Source organism: Oryx dammah, unplaced genomic scaffold, assembly GCF_014754425.2.
Source record: "Oryx dammah isolate SB20612 unplaced genomic scaffold, SCBI_Odam_1.1 HiC_scaffold_22, whole genome shotgun sequence".
Taxonomy (NCBI): domain Eukaryota; kingdom Metazoa; phylum Chordata; class Mammalia; order Artiodactyla; family Bovidae; genus Oryx; species Oryx dammah.
In genome coordinates, this window is record NW_024070206.1 from 18,526,712 (window position 1) to 18,544,577 (window position 17,866).

The 17,866-nt window shown below is 41.4% G+C and overlaps 1 protein-coding gene across 1 annotated transcript in view; it reads right to left on the reverse strand.

The window, feature by feature from the left end:
• Positions 1-17,866, reverse strand: part of CEP192 (centrosomal protein 192) — a 73,214-nt gene that overhangs the window by 36,981 nt on the left and 18,367 nt on the right. Inside the window, exons 12-20 of the mRNA XM_040264584.1 lie at positions 17,329-17,538; positions 15,298-15,424; positions 14,056-14,174; positions 10,622-11,453; positions 10,402-10,528; positions 4,923-5,094; positions 3,182-4,088; positions 2,406-2,554; positions 593-823 (exon numbers count right to left, since the gene is read on the reverse strand). Of these exons, the coding sequence (XP_040120518.1) occupies positions 593-823; positions 2,406-2,554; positions 3,182-4,088; positions 4,923-5,094; positions 10,402-10,528; positions 10,622-11,453; positions 14,056-14,174; positions 15,298-15,424; positions 17,329-17,538 (2,874 nt within the window). The remainder of the gene's footprint in view (positions 1-592; positions 824-2,405; positions 2,555-3,181; positions 4,089-4,922; positions 5,095-10,401; positions 10,529-10,621; positions 11,454-14,055; positions 14,175-15,297; positions 15,425-17,328; positions 17,539-17,866) is intronic.

Below are 17,866 nucleotides of genomic sequence, written 5' to 3' on the forward strand. Positions count from 1 at the left end.
ATTTCAATGTCCAAGGTAAAGAGCCACTGTCCTAAGGAGCCTCCTATCCAGAAGGCACTTCATTGTCCCAACTGGGCTAGACCCAATTTCTTTCACTTCCAGAAAAGGGGAGATTGTAGAATAGGAATATTTTCAGGTACGGAAAACACTGGAGGAGAGAATCTGAACATGGTGCTTTACCCTCACAAGTCAAACTACAGAATGGAAACCAGCTGGAAAACTGGGTTTAATGTTATACTTTGTTTACACACTTCTTAGCAAGTATACTGTGCGTCTGTAAGACAACAGAAATAATTTTAAGTGTCTTGTTTGTGGCAGTGCTCTGCAGCTTGTGGGACCTGAGTTCACTGACCAGGGACTAAACCCATGCCCTTGACAGCGGTAGTACAGAGTCCTGACCACTGGACCACCAGGAAATTCCCAGAAATAATTTTAAATTTTGGAATAAGAAGATATTAAGAACCAATGTTTAGCTTGATTGTAACTTTCTGGCAGTCATCCACAAATTCATTTTACCCAAATATTACTTCTAAGGTTTACATAGCCTCATTAAAATACCACTTGTGACAAAGACCCACTCACAGACAGTCACCTCGATCATGGGAGTCTCAGCAATGGCAGTGAGGACAACCCTGCTGGCCAGGGCTTCCGCCTGTGCCACGGTCTCTGCGTCGGCTGAGAATGGCCAGGAAGCAACACTGAATATACATCGGAAGATCCCAGGATCAGATGGTATGAAGAGCACTTTAATCTCTTCTGTGGCATGAGGTCTTATGATGACTCTATTCTTGAAAACTAAACAAGGATAAGCTGAAAAATCCACCTTAAAAAGAAGAGACATGTGGTCCGTTAAGAAATAACTTCACACTGAAAATCAGGAGGAAAAAAATAATGAGCTTAAGATCTGTTTTCACAGTCAAGCTACCAAATCTACACGTTAGCTCTACAAAAACACCCATGTCTCATAATTCGATATCTGGAAAAATAAAACCAGTCAAATTTATCAGGACTTTTTCTTTTTTTGGCTACGTCACATGGCTTGTAGGACCTTTTCCAACCAAGGACTAAAACCAAGCTGAGGCAATGAAAATGCCAAATACTAACTACAGGACCGCCAGGGAACTGCCATAAGGACTTCTGAAGAGAAGTTATTTTTACCTCCACTTTCTTTGAAAGGGTGCTGGAAATGGCAGCACTTTCAGCCCTGGACATCACCCTAGGATTCACCTCTCACCCTGGACGTCACCTAGTACCTGGTCTCTGCAGCTGTGTGCAGACTCATTTCCAAGGTTCCTCGTCAGGCCTCCAAGTTTATGATTCTGACTCATTCAAACCCCTCCCTCCTCACCCTAAATGAGAATCTTCTTTACTCCCACTTCCAGAGACAACATTACCTCCTACATGCCCCTCCAATCTCACCACCTCTCACCCTCAACCCTTTCTCCAGCCACTTGTTTTCCTGTGCCCTCAGGATCAGAGGGGAAGAGTCAGGGAAAAGGAGAGAGGGTACAGTCTTATTAATTAGGTAAATCAAGGTTATCACTAGGAGCTAAGAGGAAAGAGAAAACCCGCCCACCAACATCTGTCTGTGAGGAACTGCTGACAGTGCTTCCCATCCTGCCCACTTGCTGAAGCCCACAGGGTCTAGAGTCTAGAAGTCAGTGGTTGTGACTGATCATGTGAGAGACTCCTACTCTCATGTTGAAACTGTGTTTCCAGGCATTTCAAACGGTCATGTAAAGGACTTCCCTGGTGGTTCACTGGTCAAGTGCCTGCCTTGCAATATGGGGAATGTGGGTTTGATCCCTGGTCAAGGAACTAGGCTCCCATATGAATCAAAGCAACTAAACCCACGTGTTGAAAATGAGTCCACATGATGCAATGAAGATTCCAAGTTAGGAGACCTGACACAGCCAAGTAAATAAATAAATACATACTAAAAAAAAGATCATGTAAGAACACAACCAGATAAATTCATTTACCAAAAGCAGGTATAGGTCCCAACAGTAACTTGTTTCTTTTGGCGGTTTTGATTTGGTTTTTTGGATAAATGCAACAATTTATATTCAATCACATTGAACAAAACCAGCAGAGACCAGAACTCAGAGCTCCAGTCAGGGGTTTAAACGATAGCACAAAAAGCACATTTACATGATTTTATAAACAAGTGACAATGAAGATCATGGTTAATAAATAAACAGTAACACCTAGTAATATCAGAAACTCACTTTCACCACAAGTACTACAACAAAAGGAAAACCAAGATAAAGACACCTTCCAACGCCTCTGTGTCAAGTGCAGGGCGGGGACAAGCTCGCTTCATCAAGGGAGAGGTAGGGAAAGGAGAAGTCCAGCATCAACCTTAAGGTGACCGCTCAATCAGGAGACAGACACAGGAAGCTCACCTTTTCACCGTCAACACTGACACTGAGAACCCCGATGCTGACCTGCAGCCAGCGGTCAGCAGGGTTCAGGACACTGAGGTAAGTTTGTGAAGCAATGCCAACACAGCAAGCATGAGGAAACTTCAGTTCCTCAGGCACACTTACTCTCCCTGGAAAGAGAAAAAGCAGAGTCAAAAACACACCCAACTTAATTAAAATAACAAAAGAACTCCAAGTTCAGAGCCTGAGACAGAACCAGAGAGACAAAGACAGTAGTTTTACCTGAGTTTTTACATTTTTCTAGGGCTACTCAGGAGAAGGCAATGGCACCCCACTCCAGTACTCTTGCCTGGAAAATCCTATGGACGGAGGAGCCTGGTAGGCTGCAGTCCATGGGGTCGCTAAGAGTCGAGTCGGGCACAACTGAGTGACTTCACTTTCACTTTTCACTTTCACGCATTGGAAAAGGAAATGGCAACCCATTCCAGTATTCTTGCCTGGAGAATCCCAGGGACAGAGGAGCCTAGTGGGCTGCCATCTATGGGGTCGCACAGAGTTGGACACGACTGAAGTGACTTAGCAACAGCAGCAGCAGCAGCAGGGCTACTCAGGGACCCTTGCACAGAAATATGGTCATGTTCCAAATTCAGGATAAAGAAAAAAGCTCACATGAAATTCACTCTAATCATTACTTCCTTGAAACAAATCAGTTTTAAGGTCCCAATTGAGAAAATAATTCAACCTTTAAATAACAGCAACCAACAACAACAAGCAGCATCAGAGTAAAAGGGTCTTACCAAGTCCTGACACCACTGCTGAATCCCATGGTTCAATTCCACAGTCTGGATGGAGAGACTGCACAGGAAGCACTTTGGCCGCATTCAGAAGGTTCTGACTGAAGGTGTCAGAGTACAGATTACAAAGGGAAGAGGAGGCCATCAGCCCTGAGCTGATATCCTGTCCCAGGCAGAGGCCTGCAGTCACCGAGCGCTGGACACGCTCTCTCACAACAGCAGGGTGACAGCTTCCCGGGAGCCCACAGGAGAGCCCGCAGGCAGTGGCGCCACAGGCCCGGCAGCGAGGCAGGGTGGCACTGCTGGCTGCAGGCAGTGCTCCAGAGTGCCATTGGGCACAAGGAGCCACGGGGAGGGGATAGCGCACCGAGATGGCAGGACCTGTGGGGGGCATGTGCTGCCTCATGGGTGCAGGGCCGCAGCCCTCGGTGCTGGGGACAGACGTCTGGTAAGGACCCTGGCCACTGAATTCGCTGTCAGTAGCTGATGTGTCTCTAGGAGTCACGTGCCGACCGTCGAGCACAGGTGCCTGGCAGGACATGGGGAGGCACGGTGTGGCCAGTGTGGCCGGGTGGAGGCTGGGTTCACTCGGCAGAGCCAGGCTAACCTGCTCCAGGTCACCTCGGTCTGAGGTCAAACCCGTCACACTGGTCTGTGACCGATCTTCACTCTTGGAGGAAGGCAGTCTACTGGAGCTAAAGTCCAGTTTTACATCTTCAGGTCTACTGCTCAGAGAATTCGTTTCAGTCACTTTTTCTGTGTCCAAGTTCTTCTGGATAATATATGATAATGCTCCTTTTCCTCTACTTTGAAATGGTCTTTTTTCTCCCAGCTTATCTGCAGCCGGCTCCTGAGCTGGAACTGGACTGGCCTGGATAATTGTGGTGCTCAACTCACTGGTGATATCACTCTATGTGACAGAAAATGTTCAGAAATTATCCACAGATAAAATGAATATTACAAATGCAAACCATGCTGATATACTCTCAAAGAGCAGAGATCTACAAGATATCACAACTCTAAAAAAAAACAGGGCTAGAAGAGTAGTAGTTTCTGTAGCTGTGAAAAGCATGATTAAGAGTTAGAAAATCTGCATTCATTGTTTTTTGGCAACCCACTCCAGTATTCTTGCCTGGAGAATCCCAAGGACAGAGGAGCCTGGCAGTCTACAGTCCATGGGGACACAAGAGCCAACCACGACTTAGTGAATGAACCACCACTACATTCCCTGTTTTTACCAATTACAGAACCAGAAACAAGTAGTTTTATTTAGTAATTAAGTGTCTTCAAACACCCAAATTTTACATCTACGACATCGTGGTCTGGCCTCCCTTCCTCTCGCCACATATACAATTCAGTGTGGCCATGAATCAAATGCAGGGTGTGTTCTGTGATTCCCTCTTCTCCCACAGCTGACTCCAGGTAGGCCCCATCGAGCTCTGCTGGACACGCCATCAGCTGAGGCCGTCCATTGCCTCTTGAAGCTCCCACAGTGCACTTCACTGCACAGCATGTCTTCGTGTGCTCCACCAGACTGAGAGCTTTTTGAGGGCAAGACACTAAATATGTGTACCTGCAGTGCCAACCCAGCACAAGTAGCTGTTTGAGCAAACTATGTGTGCATGCACGCACGCACACTTACTTTAAAAGAAAAAGAGGAACCAAAATTAGTCAGGCCTGAATTCAAGTTTGAGTCTTACATCAGTAAGACTTCAGAGGTAAGTGTGGGTAAAGAAGTGTTTACCTTGCAGTCATCAAGGCCACGACGTGAGGCCACAGAGGGACTGACGCTCTCCTGCTCGGACACGTACGTCAGCCTGCTGACACTGGCCTCCGGACACGTCAGCTGGGACAACTCCCTCTCACAGGGGTGCTTCTGTGGATGAGCTGCTGAACCAATAGACTCCAGGGCACACCTGGGAGAGAGAATACCTGTGTCTGGACTTGTCCATCCCTTCACTTAACATCATCTACATGGCAGAAAGCCCTTCCTGCTTACCCCGTCAACCTTCTCTACTGTCTGTCCTAGTTGCCATATGCAACTCAACCCTGGGTTCATTCTTCTTACCCTTGATTACACCATCTTATCCTTATCTAAATCTGTGAATTATAGTCCTATTGAATGAAGTACCTGGTAAGCTACTGAAAAAAAAAAATGTTGTGGCAGTTTCATTAATAAATTCCATATACAATCCCTTAACAGTGTTAGCTTTTCAATTCAACAGTTAATGAAGACCTGATATAGACCAATGAACAGAGAACTTGGCAACTCCTGTCCCAAAGAGCAAAGCAAAAACAAGAATCTCATGGACGAGTACACAGAAATGGGCAGAGCCACACCATGGTGGGGAGACAAAGGGCCCAGCTCCTGGCTGATCATCAAGCAGTCACAGCCAAACCCCTGTACTCAGGGGCTATACATCAAGAGATGAATCCTTAAGAAAAAATTAGGGCTAACTATAGAGATTCACTAAAAGGATATGTCATACATCACTATAAGTACTAAAGCAGGGCATCTTAGATGTCATATAGGAGAAGGAGGCTATGACAATTAGGGTACAGACATACAATAAAACACTGGGCAACTATTTTAAATCATGCAGCTGAATACTACCAACTGGCTCAGAAAGATGTTCAAGATATATTAAGTTTTAAAAAAAAAGTGAGCAATAAATGTAAGATCACACATACACATTCCACATTCCATCAATCCCCAGCACAGAGCCAGGCCAGCCTGACAGAGGAGGGACCAGGCTTTCTCTCGAGGAGGGATAGGAGACACACTGGGTGGGAAACACCATCAAAGCCACCTTTGCCAACAGCTGCTGCACCCCTGTGAACTCCGCCACTTAGCTTTAAGTCTGTAATTAACTGGACTGAATTTTACTCCCGCCTCTTCCCCCCGCCAAAGTCTGCAATACTCAGGTGGGCAATGGATACAGAGAGAAAATCCTATTTTGAATTCTGGATTTTTACAAGGACCAAATCAAGACAGCACTGACCCAACACTAGTGAATCTCTAACCAATGGAAACAAAATACTAATCAACTTGCTTCAGGCCCAATTTAGCCCTGAATCACATGCACCTGCATGGGTTCTGTATGCACATGCACACACATGCACACACAGTCATACTCACACAGACAACATGGGGCGGCACGAAGAGTTCTGGGTACTGTGGAGCATGCTGAGTCTAGCTCCTCTCGTCAAAAGGAACAGAAGCACTGAGGCTGTTATTACCTCAAGCAATGAGAACTGAACCGTAAGAACACAAAGAAACAAAAGGAGAGCAATTCAGGATGCCAGACTGGTGCCAGCCACACAAGAGACTCAAGGCAGCACTGGTCCTGCCAGAAGGTGACTGGACATTAAAGACCAGCAGCAGGAGTGCTGGCAAGCAACACAGTCAGCAGACAACGCACTCTCACCAGAAAGATGTGGCTGCTCAACAGATCAATGTTCTGACCAACATTTCACCATGAATGTGAAGAAACTTAATGAATATGAGTTGGAAGAAACAAGAAAAAAAAAAAAAGACTAAAAACATGAAAGCCATTCTTCAGTAAAAAAAAAAAAAATACAAGTAGGATTTCAATAAAAAGAAATGAATACAAAATGAATGTTCATACTGGCAGCCATGAAAAGCATTGTTGGTACAGCAGAAAATCAGTAATGCTGAATAAACACCTGAACAGCTAAGCTACTCCATGATACAGGGAGAATGCAGAGATATGAAGATGAGGAGAAAGAAACCCGTGGGGATGCCCCGAGAGGCACTCCCAGCTCTGGGCATCTCAGGAGGAACAGGTCACAGGACTCAGGAAATGAACTCTCCTCAGGGGAGAAGAGTAAATGCAGCCATGAAATTTAAAGACGTCTGCTCCTTGGAAGAAAAGCTATGACCAATCTTGACAGCATAGTAAAAAGCAGAGACATTACTTTGCCAACAAAGTTCTGCCTAGTCACTATGGTTTTTCCAGCAGTTATGTATGGAGGTGAGAGTTGGACCATAAAGAAAGCTGAAAGCCGAAGAATTGATGCTTTTGAACCGTGGTGTTGAAGAAGACTCTTGAGAGTCCCTTGGACTGCAAGGGGATGAAACCAGCCCATCCTAAAGGAAATCAATCCTGAATATTCATTGGAAGGACTGATGCTGAAGCTGAAGCTCCAATACTTTGGCCACCAGATGCGAAGAACGGACTCATTGGAAAAGACCCTGGTGCAGGGAAAGATTGAGGGCAGAAGGGGATGACAGAGGATAAGATGGTTGGATGGTATCACCGACTCAATGGGACATGAGTTTGAGCTAGCTGCAGGAGTTGATGATGGATAGGGAAGCCTGGCATGTGGCAGTCCATGGGGTCACAAAAGAGTCACATACGACTAAGCGACGGAACTGAACAAAGGGAGAGACCAGCGTGCACAGAGAGCACAACCCAGGAAAAGCAACTACAAGACGCAGACATGTACACTTACACTGATGACACGAAAAGCACAGGCGCAACAGCAGGAAGATAAACTGCAGCCAGAAGTTTGGCCTTGGCAGGAAGGGCTGTCCTGCAGCAGAAAGGACAGGAGGACGTGGCATGCCCACCCACAGAGCATGAGGCAGCAGCCAGGAGGACAAGTGACAGCAGAATGAACCTCAGAACCTGCTGTGACCACGTTCTTTCCCACCAAGCCTGACATCTGGCCCTGGCTGAGCGGTGGGGATGCAGGTGGCTGACCCTCAGAGAGGAGGAAGCTCACCAATCCCATGGTCACTTTAGAAAGGGCAACAATGCCATTGTCAAAGTATCTGACCACATGCCAAGTTCATGAGAAAGTTTAGCATCTCCCTAAGGTATGTTTCCTACACTTAAAGAATGAGTGCATTTTCTTAGGCACACAAGATAAAAACAGGTGGGTCCAACTGTAAGAGCAGCCAGCCCAGCGTTTTGTCTCTGATCATGCAGTAAAAGGCAGGGTGAAGGGAAAAAATTATAATAAGTCTTTATATGGCACTTAGTTTTTATTAAATGCCTGCATATACAATTTAAAAATATAAAAACCATAGAAAACAAGATAATATTGGAAGGTACACAGGAGTTAAGAAACAATAAAGAGAATACTGAAAGGAATCTAGAAAGCAGCAATGTGAAATGCAAACAAAATGAAAAAGAAATTAAGAAAGAAGCATTACTATTGTGATGGAAAAGCTCTGTGTCTCGAACTACAGAGGTGGTTACACACATTCACATCTGTGATAAAATGGAACAATTCTAGCCACACACCATGCCCAGGACAAGTTCCTGGTGGTGATCCATGCAAGAACTAGAGAAGCTGGGGAGGGACACAGGCTCTCTTTATACTAGCTTTGCAACTTCCTGTGGCTCTAACAAGTTCCTCAAGAAAAGGGGGAAAAAATGAAAAAAGAAAAAAGAAAGGATTAAAGAGAAAATAAATGCAGAAGTCAAGCAAAATTTGGTCAGGACCAATATTTTAACAACTAAAATAATAATAATAAACCTTCCTGATAAAAGGAAGCTCGACTCCAAATACTAGAAGGGCACTGCATGACAAGGCGCTGCACGGTGGCCAAGAAGTCAACACAGAGACACAGTCTAATGAAGTTACTAGACTCAAAAGATATTAGACTCGAAAGCATCTTTAGCATAAAGCTTACCAAAAAATCATGTCAATTGTGAGGCAAAAACTGCTGCCATATAGAAAGTTTACTTTATTAAATGTAAGGATTTTTTCTTTGATGGCTTTATAAAAGATCTTTTATATGTTTAAGGAAAGATTTTAGTAAGCTGGAAATTTTACCTAAGCAGTGAAATTATCATGAATATTTGATATTTTCAAACAAACTGAAATTACATTTGATATCCAAGTTACCTACTAAGTGCTGCCCCAGCTGTTCCTGGATTTTACATATCTTGAGAAACAATGAGTAAGCTGGAGGTAAGAATTCACAAGAGCAAAAAGTACAAGAGAGGAAAAACTTTCTAAAGACTAGAAACTGTACAATTCATGTCACAAAGGGCCATTCACTCTCTTTAATACATCCAGGGATCCAAGAAATGGAGACAAGAAAGACTAATAGTCCATGAGGGCAACAAACACAAATAGGTATTTGACATAAAAGGAAACACAAAAGATGCTCACCATTGCTCATGATTTAAAGTTACACTGAAATAGTATTTTTTTCATCTATCAAACTGTTGACAGTAAAAAGTTTAATAAGCATTCTGTTGGTGAGGCTGTAGAAAAGCAGGCTCTTCCCTAAATTGCTGGTAGAAAACTAAACCAACACAACCTCTAGGGAGGGGCTGCACTAATTTAAATAGGAACATGAACAAATATACTCTTTGTCCCAACAATCTCATTTCTAAGAATTTATCCTGTAGCACATCCACCTACCCATCTATACATAAATACACATAGACACATCTGATAAAGCACTATATTTAAACTGTTCAAAGTTCCATGGACACATACACATAACTATATATGTGTAAACTTTTGAAGCAATGTTGACTTACATCATTTTTGAAAAATTAAAGTTTCTATAACTTGAAGATTAAGTTAATCTACAGACTGTGTTCAAACATGTAAAATATTAGCATTCTTATCCTAACCTTTGAAAAAGCACCTACCAATCTCATTAGTATTAAGAGCACAAACTAACACTGTTAATATAAAAAAATAAATCCAAAATTAAGTTATTTAAAATGCTAATAAGAAAACAGTGAATTGCATACCTTCATCACACACAGATATAAGAGCAAGTCAGTAAGATTCTTTTAGAAAACAGGCTGCCAATCTGGAAAGCCTGAAAATACTCTTATTCCTGACTTGGTAATTTTACTTCTGAGGAAATCAGTTACAACACAAAGAAAAATTTTATGAGCAAAGTTGTTCATCTCAGTATCATTAAAATGGCAAAAAAAAAAAAAAATCCAGTATCTCCAATATCTACCAAAAGCACCAAATAAACCATGACAGATCCATTATGCAGTTTATAACATTAATTTTCTTTTAAATACAAGGAATTATTGTAGTGAAAACAGCAGAGTATAAAAATTTGCAAAGAAATATGGCTTGAAAGATACAAAATATAATTGTTAGCTTTGAGAGATGAACTATAGTGACTAGTTTTCTTTACATTTTATTCCAATTTTCCTATACTGAGCATGTATTTTTATTACTAACAAAAAAATATATATATAAGCACCTACCCTGATAAACTAGTTCCTGAAATTTCACTAGGAGAAGAATGACTCAGTGGAGAAGTGGAAGGTCGGAAGCTGTCCTCGCCGTTCTCCGAGCCGTGTCCACCTCGCTCAGGAGAGGGACTTTTCAAATCTATCAGAAAGATGTATTTTCCAATGAGGACACAGAAAAAAACAAAACACTCCATGCAATTTTTTGAGTGTGACCAATTACTCTGACACTTACCAACACTTTTAGGTGAGATTATGGAATGGTTTTCAAAAGCCACGTGCTTTTCACTGTTACTTGTCTCACTAATGCACTCATTTTGCTTCTGGTAGTCTCTACTCTCCTGTAGGCCTTTACACTCTTCTGACAGCCAGAGAGATGCTACTCTGGGGTTCCCAACGATGGAGCAACTATCAGAGGCTGGAATGGGTACGGAGGCAGCTTTTTCGCCATCACCAGAATCTGGGGATTTATGGTCAACGGAATGTGTCTTCACATCAACCGCTGTACCCACTCTCTCACCCACATTTGTAAGAACTGAATTTGAAGAGCTAACTGTTCTCAACGATGCCTGATCCACGCTGTCTCCACTTTCACCATAACAACCGGCTGCAGTGCCTACCTCTGGCTCCCTTACGCTTATGCTAGTAGCACCCAGGTCCACCACATGGATGTCGTGTGTAGTCCGTTCTTTGGACAAAGATAAATCCCAAATACCAGACACACCAGCTCTTGAAAAGTTGTCCAGCCCACCTTCATACTGACTAATTTCTGTTTTCTTAAGGTATCTTTCCATATCAAATGTGCTGGATCCATTACTTTTTTCCAGATCATTAGGTAAGAAATGAGACACAGCAGAATGGTGCCTTTGTTTACCATCCTCCTGACAAGTCTTCTCTCGGGTTTTATTTGAAAGTGCTTTGATCATGGCGGCAAGCTGGAGAGGGTCAGCGCTCACTGATGCTTCCGCGATTGCAGAAGCAATGGTGCTTATCCTCAGCACAGAGTCACTCTCACTGGGCAGCTCGTCTGTATGTCTCTGAGGTTTGCTGCTGACAACGAAAGTGTCCTAGAGATCAGAAAGTTCACATCAGTTCCATGTACATATACATATTAGTTTAATCTTTATTTGTAAGTGCTACATAAGACCTAACAGCAGCAAGAAATTATAGTATACCAGTTGAATCTCCTAAAGAAAAAAAACAGCTATCAATTGTAACTGCAGAGTACTAGTTCACTTACAAGGTCCGATCATCAGCTGTTCAAAAAACATCTTCAAGAGTTAAACGCTAAAACTGAATCAGAGAGTAACTGTAAACCGAAAAATTAAACTACTGAAACTGAGAAGCCACTGAGTCACAGTGATTCCAAGTATATTCTTGCTAATTTTAGTCAACTGTTAGAATTATTTATGAGCAAGACAGAAACAGAAGCCATGGGTAAAACAATGAAATGGAACCAACAACAAAGCAACATAAACCTATTTAATATTTTTTAAATACAAATTAAGACTTCAGCCTCCAGGAATAGTAGACTAAGTAATGCAAACCAACTCTGGCTGAGAGCAATCAGAACAACACAGCATGTTCAAAAACAACTCTGAGAAGGTACTAGACAGCTAAAAAAACAGAATGAAAAACTATGGGGCCAAAATCCAAGAGAAGAGAGAATCCCAGAGGGGTGAGCTCAGTCCTGGGGATGCTATTCCTCAGGGTCTCTGCTGCTTCAAGAGGGGGCTACTGCTAAGACGTCAGGAAGCTTAAGAAGCTAAGAAAATAATTTTTTAAAAAGAAGCTCAGAAAAGCGGCTCTTAAGGGAGTAAGAGTACAAAAATCAGGTTCAGAGTCTGCCAATGATAAGGGAGAGGTGGTGATCACAGTGAACATCCACGCTTTAGGACAAGACCACAGAGGGCTACACTTGAGGAGTAAAGGTGGCTTAGCTCTGAACAGTTCGATCCCAGGAACTGAATTAAAGCAACCTAAGACTGCTGGGGTTCCTCACTCAGAAGCAAGTGAAAATCCTGTCTGGAAGGTATCTTCCATGGACTCAAATATTTCGCCAACTTTTGCTGTAAAAATGTACTCCTCACAATCCTCCAAGGTAATGCGTCCCACATTCCAGAAAAAGAGAACTGCAGAGCATGCAGACAATGGACTCTCAGAGTCTAAAACACATCTAAAACATCAAATCTAACAAAACCTAAAACATACTTAAGGAAATAAAAAGTAACATTAAGGGACTTCCCTTTGGTCCAGTGGCTACATTCCCAGTGCAGGGGGCCTATGCTTGATCCCTGCTTGGGGAACTAGATCCTGTGTGCTGCAACTAAAATGATCCCATGTGCCAAAACCAAACACATACATACATATTTAAGAAAAACAACAATGACACTGAGAACTCAACAGGAGACGAGAAATTATCAAGAAAGAACTAAATGTAAATTCTATAATTAAAAAACACAATAACAAATCAAGAACCCTAACGACAGGTTTCACAACTTGGACACAACTGAAAAAAGAATCAGACTTGGAAGAGAAGTCTGAAAAAAATAATTCAGAATGCAAGAAAAAGTAACAGAAAACACAATAGAACAGAAAGAATATAAAAGAAAAAGATACTGAAAAGTCTAACATACTTGTTAACAAACATACACCAAACAACTACACGTTTCAAGAATAAAGGTAAAGTAAACATATCTTCAGACTAACAAAACAGAGGATTCATTACCAGTAGTCCTTCACAAAACAAAATTGTAAGGGTATTCTTCAGGCAAAAGAAAATTAATCTTAAATGGAAGGTCAGAGATACACATTGGTTGTATGTAATAATAATAATCACCAACAACATCATCATAATCTCTTATGGGGTTTACAAAGAGAAATAAATATAAACAACGGCAATTATAAGACTGGAATAAAGTAAACTGAATGTTTTGATACTTTTAATGTTAAGGAAGAGATAGGGAAAACCAAAAAACCCCAACATGGACATAAATTTGAGAAAACTCTGGGAGACAGTGGACAGGGAAGCCTTACGTGCTGCAGTCCATGGGGTCACAAAGAGTTGGACATGACTTAGTGACTTGAACAAAACAACAACAAAATAGCCAATGTACTTTTACTATAAAACTACACTATTTAACAGTGTCATACTGATATAAGAAAGATTTCAAATATCCATCAACAGTAGAGTAGATATACCGATGGTAGGATATGCATGGTAGAATACTATATAGCAATGAAAATTATCTACTATACTGATCATAGTTGAATCTTACAAACATAAGTGAAAAAAAAAGAAAAAATATATGCTACTACATGACTTCTTACATATAAAGTTCAAAAAGAGATGAACAGGTGACAGTGTTAGAGGTCAGACAGGAGGAAGCAGTCTTCAGAAGGGACAAAAACATGGCTCCTGGGCTGCTGACAACATTCTCTTTCTTGACCTTGGGTGTACATGGATGTATAAGTTTTGATAACTCACTAAGTTTATGTTTTATAAACTCTTTTGTACATTTACTATACACTGATAATATTTAAATGATACTTGTAATAAAATTGAGTAAAAAAGAAAGTTAGACATTTTTACATGTGGCCTCATCTTGATCTTGTGAAGAATTATGACAACGTGGGTTTTAGCTCTCCCTCACAAAAGGCTTAAAATACCTCTGCTTCTCCTTTACTGGCAGTTAATGTCACATCATTTTCATCCACTTGTGAAATACTCTCCAGTTCTTCAGCCTGAAGTGTAACTGATCCTTCACTTAGCTGTGCCTTTATATCTCCTGTAGAAAATATACAATACCCAATTTACATCCATAAACTATGTCACAAAGACAATCCACGCGATGAAGTGTGAGGTGAAAGTCACCCAGTCATGTCTGACTCTTTGCGACCCCATGGACTATACAGTCCATGGAATTCTCCAGACCAGAATACTGGAGTGGGTAGCCTTTCCATCTCCAGGGGATCTTCCCAACCAATAGATCAAACCCAGGTTTCCCAAATTGCAAGCGGATTCTTTACCAGCTGAGCCACAAGGGAAGCCCAATCCATGGATAATGACCACTAAATATAATTAACAAGGAAGAAATCTTTATATACCAAATATCAGTCAGCCTCATAAAAACTGTTTAAATTTCCTTTGTCCTACAGTCACTAGGACAAAGAAACATATCATTTGTTCATTTAGCTGGATTCTTCAAAGTCTGAAGTTTGAAGAAGATTGTGGAGTTTAATCTCTTTCTTACAAAATACTGACAACTTCATTTAATACTTTTCACTTTGAAACACTTCATGAATATGCAAGTTGAATTTAAAAATAAGTAACTCTTTATAGTAACAGAAAGTCAATACTATGCACAGCCTCTTTATCCCACCACCCCACCCCACTCCCCAGCCTCTGGAATATAAGCTCTTTAAGGACTAAAGCACATTTTATACCATTTCATAATATAATACACTAGGCATTATATTAGCAAAAAGCAGCTGTATGATAATTGTATATTAATCATGGAAGTCTGGCTTTTAATACTCAGAGATATTTATCATGTTTATTCTACCATGGCCCAAATCTGAAAACTCTTTTTTAAAAGTCTACCTAAATAATACATATAGTAAGTTATAATTCATTAACTCAGTAGTTTAACATGCCAAAGTTAAGCCAATCGATCACCTGAACAAATTATATTCCATTCACTTTGGTTTTTAACAGAAGGATTTAGGTGAATTTTGGATGACTTGTTTCAGGCTTAAACTGAAAAGGCAATGTGAAGTTGTATAAAAATCAAATTGGTAACTAATACTCAAAAAATTCAAATACTTTCTTCCTCATAAGAACATGATCACACAACCACTAATTTACAGGTTAAATAAAAAGTTTACTAAAAATTTCATTTAATCCATTACCTGAAAACAAACCATGGTTAAGATCAGCCACTTCTTTTCCCAAATTACTTCTTGATAGGTCTGATTTTCTTATTAGGGCAATAGGTTCTCTTTTCTCTGGTGATCTAATAAAATAACCAAACGATGGCTACAAAATAAACATGTGAATTATTTTCTTTATGTTCAACTCCTCTGAGAAATTCTAGACTATTTTATCCTAATACTTGTAACCTAGCTAAACGGATTTCAACAAAGTAATTCTGATTTTCCATTTAAATGTAAGTTGCTAGAAATGAACATTACAAGTCCCGACAGGACCTTTTATTTCCTTACTGCTAGCTATCTGTAATCATCAGAATGAATACTGCCAAACAATTTGCCCTTACTAAGAAATCCAAATGAAAACAACCCAGAAACGACACTGTTCCTTCAGCAATTATTATTGAGCACCTACTATCTGTTAGGCACTGTTGGTAATCATCAGTGACATATCAGTAAAAAAAAGATAAAATTTTCTGCCTTCCTGGAACTTATAGTACTTAGAAGTGTATTTTATTTTACACAATAAATAGGTCCCTGAAAACCTATATTAAGATTAGGCATGTTCCTACTGCCTTAGATGAGCATTCAGAAGGTCTGCGTTCAAGGACCTTGCTCAGGGGCAGGGAATTCCCCATCCAGCTTCTTTCCAGAGCTCTCACAGAACAGACCTGAAATGCAAATTCACTAAAGGTACTCAATTTTCAACTGATTTTCACTTGGGGATATCTTCCTTTGATCCAGCAACCTGAACCAAGCAACATTTCACAACTAACACAAAGTGATAGATACATCTTTCTAGTACCTGGTGTTTAGTCCAGCTGTTCAGAAAGGAATTCAGTTACTCTTCAACTTCTCTCATAATGTCAAAACCAATCAATCCAGGAAGAAATATCTGCCTAAGTATTTACTCTCATTTCTTAATTCACTGCACAGATAGGACCCTCAGTTCAAATTTTTCTGTAAATCGGCAGTGTTCTAACTCGCTAGCTGTTTCAAATTACACCCTCAATGAAGCTCAGGTTTAGCATACACTCACTATGACAGCACCAAGTCCCAGCACGGAATTCTCCAGAGGCACTCCTGCGCCCTAGACTCTTCTGTTTCCTACTGCCATCCTATTCCCCGGCCTTCACGGCACCTCCTGTGTGGCTCAGTCTCTGCCCACTGATCCTCCTCTGGGGCTTAGGAGACTCCTGCCTCCAGCTCCTCTCACATCTGGGCCTGAAAACTATGCCCTGCCTCCCTGTCCCCGTGAGATGCCCTCAAGCCCTGTGAGGGCCCCTCATGACCTAGCCCTTGTCTACTTCCACCAGCCATCCGCCTGCTGCCCCACTCACAGGAGCTGAGTGCTGTCTGCCTGCTCTCTGCTCCTCAAATGTGCCACTCAAGCTCCACTTGGCACCTCCAGGCCTTCACTGCGAACACGCCACCTACTCCCCACCTGTCAGGCGCCAGCACAGCACCCCTCCTCAGACACCGCCCTGACCCTAGAGACGACATAGCTTCCCCTCCTGCCTCATACAACTTACCACTTCCACTGGCATTTAAAACTTTTTACACGTACATCTTACTAAACCAAAACACTACTATATTTTAAAACATGTTTTTAGACCAGAGGTTTAAAAATTAATGAATCTCTGAATTCTTCCCACAACCAAAGACATAAGAGAAACAAACATCAAGTACTTGATGCACGTGAAGCTGTGCTAAACACCGTAGTGCAGCAGCACAGTAACCCCCAAACCCTGTCAGGCAGTGTTCCATCCCAGAAATTGGAAAATTAAGGCAGAGAGGAGTTACATGCATTGTTCCATGATGCAGAACTAGTTAAAAGACAGAGCTAGGACTGGAGCAAGGGTATGACCACTAAAAATCGAAACCTTTTCCCACCATCCCACCACGCCCCTATTCTGTCTCTGCTTTAAAGACACTATGATCTGGCTACACTGTCACTGCATTCAGTACATAAGAGCTGGTGCATTTACCACTCCCAATATACATGGTACTCACTCTTTTCACATTGTAACCACCACCAAGGCAACCAAGAGCTTCAGACCTTTGAGCAAAGAACTCCCCTAAAGACAGACGTAAGTAACTGGCATCATCTCTGTCCACATCTGACGCACTCAGTGATCTCCTCAGCAGACCATAGTTGACCGAAGTTCCCCATGATGTATCTCCAAGGGCAACAGACAGGTTCTGGGCATCTATATTTTCTTCCTAGGGAGAAAGTTATCATTTCATTTCTACAGCAAGCCTTCTGTTTTTCTAACACATAAAATACTAATTTAACTAAGGAAATTTAAGTACTTAAATTTTTAAAAAGTTTGGACAAATTCAAGCTTCAGCAGCTAAGAAATGTTAATGAATCCAAAAGAAATTTTTAATAGTTGAGTTACAATACACATTGCTTTAATACACTGCTTAATCAAATACTGATTGTCATTGATACAAATCTTTAGAAACGAATGTATCTTCAAATAAAAACAAATAGCACTACCTCAGTTTAAAACATGATTAAAAACTATGGAAATATCTTTGAAGCCTA